The sequence below is a fragment of the Mus pahari genome, unplaced genomic scaffold (assembly GCF_900095145.1).
Source record: "Mus pahari unplaced genomic scaffold, PAHARI_EIJ_v1.1 scaffold_9802_1, whole genome shotgun sequence".
In the NCBI taxonomy this organism is placed as follows: Eukaryota; Metazoa; Chordata; class Mammalia; order Rodentia; family Muridae; genus Mus; species Mus pahari.
In genome coordinates, this window is record NW_018392869.1 from 9694 (window position 1) to 20118 (window position 10425).

Genomic DNA, 10425 nt, shown 5'->3' on the forward strand with positions numbered 1-10425 from the left:
CCTTTCCTTTCCTTTCTTTTCCTTTCTTTTACTTTCCTCTTTGGCTCACAAAGAGTTAAGGAACTCTAAGCCTCTTGCCAGGCCACTGAGAAGCCTGGGTCAAAGAGAAAAGAACTCAAGTAACTAAGCTTTTTGTTTATCCCTGCTGTTGTCAGCAGGAGTTAATTGCCAGAAGCCAACTGCTTTTGGTCACAGAATAGCAAAGCCTTAAGGAGTTAGATTCCAAGAAGTCATCAGCTTCTGGCCCTGATTTCCATTGCTACCCTTGCAGCATTTCCTGGGTAACCCTGTGATGCCATGCTGTACCTCAGCATATGTCAGTGGACAGAGTCCCCTTGTTTGCAACTTTGTCTAACTTAGATCTGGTGGCATCGCCTGTCTATGGTGGTCTTAAGGTTTCCACATGAGAATGAGGTTCCCATTCTTGGATTTGTCAAGTATAAAGGACACATGATAAATGTTCAGAGGATTGTTTTGAAGTACCTTTCAATGGGGATGACCTGGTTGGGATTGCTGTGGCTTTCTGTAGTGGCAGATCCCTCAGCATCCCACATTTCTATCTTGATGATCCTTGCCTGGAGGTGGAGCTGTGCAAAGAGAAACTAAGTCAGTCCTTGTAAGTCCCATGAAATGAGTATACTCTTAAAGTGTGTGTGTGTGTGTGTTTTAACGGAGTCATTATCCACAATTTTAGTCTTTTTGAAGCTCAAGAACACTTTGAGTTTATGAGAAAACCACAGGATAGTAAAATTGCAAATCTCAACATCTTAACATGGGAGGGAGATGGGGAAGAGGAAGAAAGGCAACCATGTCTTCTAAGTTAGGCACAGAGGCCTTCAAGCAGCCACAAGGCAGCAGGAAGCATCAGAATAAGAAATAGAATGTTTAGCGTATCAAAGGAAGCATGCTCAGGCTATGGATTGTATCTAAAAGAAAGAAAAGAGATAAATAGAAGGAAATAGTGGAAAATGATGGTTTTGTGAGTAACTGAGACAAGCAGGCTGACTTGACAGAAGGGAATGGCAGTGTTTCTGTAATGTCTGACAATATTATAGTTTTCATTGTTTATTTTGCATGTATTGATACTTTGCCTGTACAAATATTTGTTTATTATGTGTGCACCTAGTACTTGCAGAAGTCAGAAGAGGGAATTGGATCCTCTGGAAATAGAGTTATACTGTCAGGTGCTCTGTGGGTGCTGGGGACTGAATACTGCTTCTGTCAGTGAGCAGCACATACTCCTGGCAGCTGAGCCATCTCTATAGCCCTTTATCGTCAGTTGTTAACATATGAGCTACAGAGATATTGGAAGCCAACCCTCACACAGTTTTCTATAGTTCTGAAGCTATAGCTAAGGAAACTATATGTAGCACATCCTCTATTACACACAATGGTACCTGTACAGTTTGGCGTCACTTGGGCAGAAATATTTTCTGAAAGGCCTCTCATCTAGTGGGCTGAGAGGAAACTTTTCTGTTCTGCTTCTCAGTGTGAGTTCAAGCATCTTTATCTCTGGAGAGTCACTGGTGACACTATGCTTTTTGTAACTAGGTGCCCACCTCCATCTGCAGTGAAAGCTGCCTTCCAGGGTTCAGTCAGGTACCCCGACTGGGAGCCCCCCACTGCTGTTTTGATTGCAGTCCATGCCCTGAGGGACAGTTTGCAGACCAAAGAGGTAAGGGCTTATGGGTCTGGAATCTGAGTGACTCACAGGGCACTGTGAGCTTCCTGTATTTCTCAAATGTCTTGGTAACTGTTCTACTATTATAAAGAGACACCATGACCTAGGCAATCTCTAAAAGAAACTTATTGAAATGGGGCTTAGAGTTTCACAGGCTGAGTCCATGGCTATAATTGCAGGACATGTGGCAGGAGGCAATCAGGCATGGTGTTACACCAGTATCTGAGAACTTAAGTTCTGGTCCACAGGCAGCATGCAGTTCTTAATGTGGAGAGTGGACCTGGTGTTGGACTTTGAACTCTCAAAGCCATATCTTGTGACACACCTCCTCCAGTAAGGCTGCATCTCCCAATCCATCTCTAACTGTCCACTCTGTAGGAACCAAACCTTCAAATATATGAGCCTATGGGGGCCGTTCTCATTCATACCACCTCTCCCATCTACTGATGTGTGCCAGTCTTTGTTTTCCTGTAGACTTAGGTAGGAACACCATTGAGAATACTTCCCTTATACTTATTCCCTGGTAAGTGCTTTATTGAGAAAGACAAATGAATGATCCATAATTTCACAGCCTAATGGATTGTCCATTGGCAAACATTGTAAAAGTAAGTGCTTTTCTATTCCAGCCCTAGATTTGAATAACAACATGGAGACTTTTACATGTATTAAAAGTTTCAATCACTATAGCTGGGTAGATTCTGAGCTATTCTAACCAGAAATTTCTGAACTGGCCTACTTCCCAGCCCCATGTTCCATTACCTGCCATCTTGGTCTTGCCATGGCAATTCCTACTTCATTTGTGTCTTGATGGGCGATGTTGGGGGATGGTTTTGTGCACTGTGCCTTTAGGTGCTGATTGCTGCATCCAGAGATTTGGTTGTAGTCTAGTCACTGACATTGTCAATCATCTCTTTCTCAGTGATGTGTAAAAATGATGTGTAGGCAATTCCTACTTCATTTGTGTCTTGATGGGTGATGTTGGGGATGGTTTTGTGCACTGTGCCTTCAGGTGCTGATTGCTGCATCCAGAGATCTGGTTGTAGTCTAGTCACTGACTACAATCATCTCCTTCTCAGTGATGTGTAAAAATTCTGGCCCATCACCTCCGATTCAGCTCATAGCTGTGCAGAAAGGAGTAGGGAAGGTCTTGTGATCAGAGTCAAGAGTTGGCAATCAAAAGGATAGTGTAAGAAAGGAAGAATAGGTGAAGGACCAGGAATATTCACCATGGGCAGATTGTTAGAGGAGTAACTATGTGGACATACATGGAATACAGTGATCCAGTGCAAAACTCAGATTGCAGGTAATGCCAAATGAGTGGAGTAGGCAGCCATATACAGATGAATATATGCCTAGCATAATCCCTGAATTCTGTTAATAAGTTTATTAGGTCTCTGTGTTACTTATTTGGGAGCTAAAATGGGCTAAAGCAGGCATAGAAAAGCCTTGTTGTTGGCAGCAGAAGGTGAGAAGAAAAGCTCCCAGAACTATATTTACCAAATAGTGTACACAGTCTGGACCCTGATCACGAAACATGGCATAATCAACAGAGGAATACACATGGCTCCAGCTGCATACGTTGCAGAGGATGGCCTTGTCATACATCAATGTGAGGAGAGGTCCTTGGTTCTATGAAGGCTCGATATATGCCCCAGTGTAGGGGAACTGAGGGTGGGAGGTGGAAGTGGGTGGGTGGGTGGAGAACACCCTCATAGAAGCAGGGGGAGGGAGAATGGGATAGGGGGTTTCTTGGGGGAGGGACTGGGAAAGGGAATAACACTTGAAATGTAAATAAAGAAAACATCCATTTTTTTTAAAAGGGTGCTGCCTCTCCTTCAGGTCTCAGATTGCTACCCAACCAACTATTACCAAGAAAATGTGGGCCAATGGCACACACAAGAAGGGAGAACTATACTCCCCAGAAATCTCTCTCTCTATAGACCTCAGGTTCTGAGCTAGAGAGATAGTAGAACAGTGTAAGTGAATGCTTATGCAGCTAAGAGTAAACGGGGCAAAAGACCTAGGGAAGAACAGCCTGGAGTTTATTGGTAGGTCGATTTTACAGAAGTTAAGCCGGGAAAATATGGTTACAAATACTTTCTAGTGTTTGTAGATGTTTTCCCGGGATGGGTTGAGACATTCCCCACCAAGCAGGAAACAGCTACCATGGTAGCTAAGAAGACATTAGAAGAAAAATTTCCAGAGATTCGGAGTGCCCAAGGTAATTGGATCAGACCTGCTTTTGTCTCTTAAGGTAAGTCAGGGATTGGCAGAGATATTGGAGGCTTATTGGAAGCCCCATTGTGTGTACTATCTCCAGAGCTCAGGGCAGGTAGAGAAAATAAACAAACACAAGAGAGCCTGACTAAATTGACCTTGGAGACTGGTTAGAACTGGTTGGTGCACCTCCCCTTGACCCTGAACACCCCCTACCATTTTAACTTGACCCCTTTTGAGATACCGCTCCCTTGACACTGGCTCTTGCTCCCCTCTAGAGTGACTTTTCAGGCTGACAAGGATCTTATGGTTCAATTGCAAGCTTTCCAAATCAGCCACCTGGAATTGTGGCCTAAACCTAGTGCCCTGTATAATGCAGTTACCCCAGAGGTTCCACACAAGTACCAAGTTAGAGATTGAATATATGTTAAGAGACATTGTGGTGAACACCTGAAAGCAAAGTGGAGAAGGCCATTCCAGGTGTTGTTGACCACCCCGACCTCTGTTTAAGCAGAGGAAGTAACTGCCTGGGTTCATAGCAGATCAGCACCTGCGCTTGATGCCAACTAGATGGCAGCCAGACACCCAAGTAAGCCCTTTCCGCAAGCCAGAGAAACCACAAGATGGCTATGGTGTATCTTCCAGCACTGAGTCTCAGCAGCTCCCACAACCCTACCAGGGTGACTTGGCAGGTGCTCTCCGCCACTGGGGATGTGGTGTGGTCCACTACCCACATTGTATCTGGTGGCTGATGCTCTCAGCCACTGGGGATGTGGCGTGGTCCACCACCCACGTTGTATCTGGTGGCTGATGCTCTCAGCCACTGGGGATGTGGCGTGGTCTACTACCCAAGTTGTATCTGGTGGCTGGTCCCTGTCTTTGAACTCTGTGATTTAGTGGTGGACCTTGTCTTCTGGGGTGTTGCTGCCCTGGAGACACAGGGGGAGGGATTGCCTGGATGTGGGGACAAGGGACTTGTAAATCTAAACTATGTCCCGGAAGTGGCCTTGAGGGGGGAGCTTTAGGGTGCAGACACCCAAAGTTGAAAAGTGTCCTGTGAGAAACCCTCATAATGAGTGACCCTGAGATGAGAGAAACCAGCAACAGGCCAATCAGTGTCAGGGAGACAACCATTTCTTCCATGCTACTTGGGTGTGTGAAACATCGGGACGCGCATACTGGAGACCATTCTGGTGGTAGTTAAAGATTTAATGGCTAAGGTGAGAGAAGGGTTAGGAGAGAGAGAGAGAGAGAGAGAGAGAGAGAGAGAGAGAGAGAGAGAGAGAGAGAACAGAATCAGGGCTGGTTCGAGTCTTGGTTTAACTTCTCCTCTTGATTAACCACCCTCATATCCACCTCCTTAGGACCCCTAATTGTTTTTCTGCTAATGTTGACTTTTGGCCCCTACATTTAAACCACTTGGTTGTTTTTGTTAAGGAGCACATAGGTACAGTGTAGCTAAAGCAGTAGATACAAAGAACTAGATACAGAAGGCCAGGTGTATGAGCTATCAGAATACCAGCAATAGCTTCAGGATTGAAGCTTGCACAAAGAAAAGGGGAGGGGGATGAAGAGGTCAGCTCAGCCATTGGAAAATTCCACTGGATCCCCTCCCCCTGGAAGAGACAGGTCAGAGAGCATGAAGGCCAGAAGGAAGAAGCTGAGTAAGCCCCTACTACCTCATTCCCTAAAAACAAATCAGTTTAAAGGGTGCACTGTTCCACTAATCAGCCTAGTTGCTGATGTTCTATTTTGCCCCTGGAAAACATGTAAAAACTCGCCAAATGGGCCACTGGGGGGTTGCTGCCTCTCCTTCAGGTCTGGGATGACCCCAATGCACTGGATTGAAAAGAAAAAGAAAGAAAGAAAGAAAGAAAGAAAGAAAGAAAGAAAGAAAGAAAGAAAGAAAGAAAAAGAAAGAGAAAGAAAGAAAGAAAGAAAGAAAGAAAGAGAAAGAACGAACCATGGCTTAGCTGAGTGTAGGTGGTGCAGGCCTTTAATGACAGCATGGGAAGCAGAGGCAGACTCATTTCAGAAATGAGCCTGGTCTACAGAGTGAGTTCTAGGACAGCCAAGGCTACACAGAGAAGCCCTGTCTTGATAAATCAAAATCAACCAACCAACAAACCAAACAGACAAAAAACTAGAAAGAAACATAGCATTAGGTACTGTTACCAGCATCTGCTGGCCTCATAAAAACACCCTGACTTCCATTGACACTGATCAGTTTCACTTGCTTTTTAAACCTCATGGTGGATGTTGGGTTGTGACTTCCTTCTTTGTCTGTATTAGTGGGGTTCATCCTAGAGGTTGAATTGGAACAGACCACCACATTCTGGGCTGTTTTTGACAGAACTTACTACTTTACATTGCTGAAAGCTGAAAATATAAGGTCAAGGTGCCATTAGGATTAATTTTTGCTGAAGATTTTGTCTCTCTCTCTCTCTCTCTCTCTCTCTCTCTCTCTCTCTCTCTCTCTCTCTGTGTATGTGAATGTGCGTGCGTGCATCTGTCTATCTGTCTGTCCTCTTTTCAGTTTATTGTTTGGCTTTTAGATAAGGTTTTACAGTGCAGCCTGGGCTGGCATTGAACTCACCTTTTTGACCAGACTGACTATGAACTGAAAGGTAATTACTTTTCTCTGCCTCTCAAGTGCTGAGATTAAATCATTTGCAGTTACACCTTCCTCCAACTCCCCCTTCTCATTAGAATAGCAGTATTATTGGAAATAGGATGTATCCTGGTGATGACATTTAACCTTTATTACATCATCTCCAGTTAGCTTTATGCGAAATACAGCTCCGTTTTAAGATACTGATGGACAGGAGTTTAACAAATGAATATTGGGTGCATAACTCAGTCTAAAACATTTGTTAATATCTTTTAGCATTGGAGAAAAAAATGAACCACTAAAATGTTCACATAATTGAAATGCATAGTTGCTACTCAATGTGGTCAACTCAGTGATTTCTAGGTTCAGTGAGAGATCCTTTCTCAACAACTAGAATGGAAAGGGTTTGGAGAGTAATGGCACAGCAGTTAGGAGTGCTCACATGGCTCACAACCATGTGCAACTCCAGTTTCAGGGGATTTAATGCCATCTTCTGACTTCTGCACCTACCAGGCATTCACATGATGTCTTTCCATATGTATAGACAAAACACTCAACTAGTAAAATAAATACTTCTTAAAAAGTTAAGTTGTTGAAATGGATTTGAGTACTCACTATTAGCTTTGACACCCTGAAGTCAGCTCCTGAGATCCACATGGTGGATCTTACTAATAAATTTTATTAGTAAGATAAGGTGTGGGAAGTGACCAAGGAACAATATCCAATTATAATCTGTGATCTCTACATGCATGTGCTTCCAGTACATATACATATGCACACACAAACACTGACACACACAAACTTACAAAAGTTAGGTATAGTAGTGCAATTTTATAATCGCAACATTTAAGGCAATGAGGAAGGAAGCTTAGGAATTCAATGTAATCTGCTACTCAACCTGTTCAAGACCTGGTTGTGTTATAGTAAACAGTTTTAAGACAGATACAAAACCCCCACATAAAACAGATATAGAATATTAATTTTTCTTCATACCTCTAACACAATTCCATCCCTTGTCACCAAGAATAATTCATAAATATATTAATTGATGGAGAGGCTGTAAGAGAAGTTAATCTTGGGATACCTTCCTTCAGAGCTATAGTATTACAGAAATGCTGCTGTTGTGTCTCCCATAGACATGAAGAGATGTCTTCTGTGCCCCAAGGAGCAGTACTCGAGCCATACCAGAGACCACTGCCTGCCCAGGACAGAGATCTTCCTGGCCTTTGAGGAACCATTGGGGTTCATATTGGCTTTGGTGGCACTCTTGCTGGCTGGTCTGGCTGTCCTGGTTCTTGGAGTGTTCCTGAAGCACCGGGATACACCTGTGGTCAGGGCCAACAACAGAACTCTCAGCTACTTCCTCCTGATCTCTCTTTCTTTGTGTGCCCTGTGTGCCTTGCTCTTCCTTGGGAGACCCACTGTCACCACCTGCCTCCTCCGTCAGACCACCTTTGCTGTGGTGTTCACAGTGGCTGTCTCCTCCGTTCTGGCTAAGACTCTCACTGTGGTCCTGGCATTCAGAGTCACCAAGCCAGGGAGCAGGATCCAGGTATGCCTGAACCCTAGTGCTTCTACCTCAGTGGTCCTCATTGCTTCCTTAATACAGGTTGTTCTTTGTGGGGTGTGGTTGGGCACCTCCCCACCATTTCCAGACAAGGATATGATCTCAGAGCCCCAGCACATTGTCATCCAATGCCAAGAGGGTTCTGATGCCACCTTCTTCTGTGTGCTGGGCTTCTTGGGTTTCCTCGCAGGGGGTACATTCTCTGTGGCTTTTCTAGCCAGAGGCCTACCAGATGTCTTTAATGAGACCAAGTTTCTCACCTTCAGCATGTTGCTCTTCTGTAGTGTCTGGACAGCCTTTCTTCCCCTGTACCACAGTGCCCGGGGAAAGTCCACTGTGGCTGTAGAGATCTTCTCCATCCTGGCCTCCACTGCTGGGCTTCTGGGTGGCATCTTCATCCCAAAGTGCTACATCATCTTACTGAAACCTGAGAAGAACACTCCTGCCTGGCTAAGGCAAGGGTACTGTGCACAGCAGGAAAAACAGGATGAGATGCTCCAGAGAAGGTATAAATTCTCAGGGCAGTCACCAGAACCAAATATATGATTTTGGCTCACTCTTTCTTAGTGAATCAAAAGGTATTAAGACAGATCAATATTCAAGGTAGATACTTAAGAGAAAACCCTAATGACTGTTTGGTTTATAGTGATACATAGGTGGTCACTGTTTTTTTCCTCTCCATAGCTATTTGTTAAAAGAGCTGTTTGAATAGGGGAGCTTAGAAGATGGCTTAATGGGTAAAAGTGCTTGCCAGTAAGTTTGACAACTTGAGTGTGATACCCGGGACCCACATGGTGGATGTAGTGAAGTGATGTCACTAATTTGTTCTCTGACCTCTGCTTGATAACCACAGAACACCTGTTGCATCCATATATACAGTGCAAAGGTGGGAAAAGTGTCATGAGGTGCTGATGATGATGTCAAGGGTTGCTGAGTGTGTGCAAAAGTGAAAGGGAGATTGTTGATCTGTCTTTTTTGCTTTTAGAGGACCCTACTGGGAATTCAACCTTTCACTATACTTCCTTTACAGATTTACCATCTGATCGAGCAATCTCACTCTTAGATATAAGCCCAAGAACTATAAATCATATCTGTAAAGACTGTAAATGAATCTTCAGAGAAGCATTCTTTATATACTAAAAATTGAAAGAATCTAAATGTTTACCAGCTGATGAATGTTTGGTATTACTTACTCAATAACTAGGATTTTTTTTGTAAATAAAAAATAAACATAAGAAGTAGTATACTGTTTAATATATAGTTAAGTATTCAGAATTTTATAGTGAGTTAAGGAAGCCAATCAAAATAATACATTTTAATATTCCATTTAATGAAACATTCTGGAGAAGTTAACCCATAGTGATACTCATTAGACTAGTGCTTTCTTGAGTTCTCTCGAGGGGAGGTTGGTGGGGAGGAGTGAAGTCTAAAGGGTACAGTATTTCTTTCTGGGGTGATGAAGTTCTAAATGTGACTGTGGGAATTGAGAGATGGCTTAGTGTTTCAGAGTACTTGCTACTCCTCCAGAGGACAACAGTTTTGTGGCCAGGACCCATATCGGGAAGCTCACATCCGCCTGTAATTCCTGCTCCTGNGATTTAACAGCTCTGGCCTCTGTGTTCATATGCACTTCTGTGTGCATGCTGCCAACCACACTTTATCAAAAATAAAATATATGTAATAATTGTTGTAAGACAATACCAATATAAATAGGACCAGTAAATTTTCATTTCTTTTTACTTATTTATTTGCAACTTTCCATTATCTCCAGGCTGGCTTCAAACTTGTAGTAATGCTTCTGCCTTAGCCTCCCGAGTACTGATATTTTAGGTTTGCTCCCACATCTGGAAAATTTCATAATGTAAATGAATGAATTGTACACTATATGATTTATGTCCCAATAATGCTAATATTAAAAACATTCTCAATCAATTACAGAGTTTGAACTTTCATTGTATTTTTATTTGTATGAAAGGTCATCTCTGATTTCTCTAATACCTTTAACATAAAGGAGTGTTGCATTATATCAAAGGCTTTTTCATTATATAATGGAATAATCACATGACTTTTTTCTTTAGCTTGTTTATATAGTAAATTATATTGATGGAGTTTTGTATATTGATCTATCCTGGCATTGCTGGGATGATGGGCACTTGATCTTGTTAGATGATGTCTTTGATTTGCTCCTGGATTTGGTTTGTGAGTATTTTATTGAGTATTTTTGCATTAATGTCCACAAGAGAAATCAGTTTGAAATTCTCTTTCTTTGTTGAGTCTTTGTGTGGTTTAGGTATCAGGGTGACTATGGCCTCACAGAATAAGTTTGGCAGTTTTTGTTCTCTTACTATT

At 42.9% G+C, this 10425-nt stretch overlaps 1 protein-coding gene across 1 annotated transcript in view; it reads left to right on the forward strand.

Annotated features, from left to right (window-relative positions):
• The window catches only part of LOC110315217 (vomeronasal type-2 receptor 26-like), a 17262-nt gene extending 8640 nt beyond the window's left edge, over positions 1-8622 (forward strand). The window contains exons 4-5 of the mRNA XM_021189327.1: positions 1552-1675; positions 7646-8622. Of these exons, the coding sequence (XP_021044986.1) occupies positions 1552-1675; positions 7646-8622 (1101 nt within the window). The remainder of the gene's footprint in view (positions 1-1551; positions 1676-7645) is intronic.
• The last annotated feature ends 1803 nt before the right edge of the window (positions 8623-10425 follow it).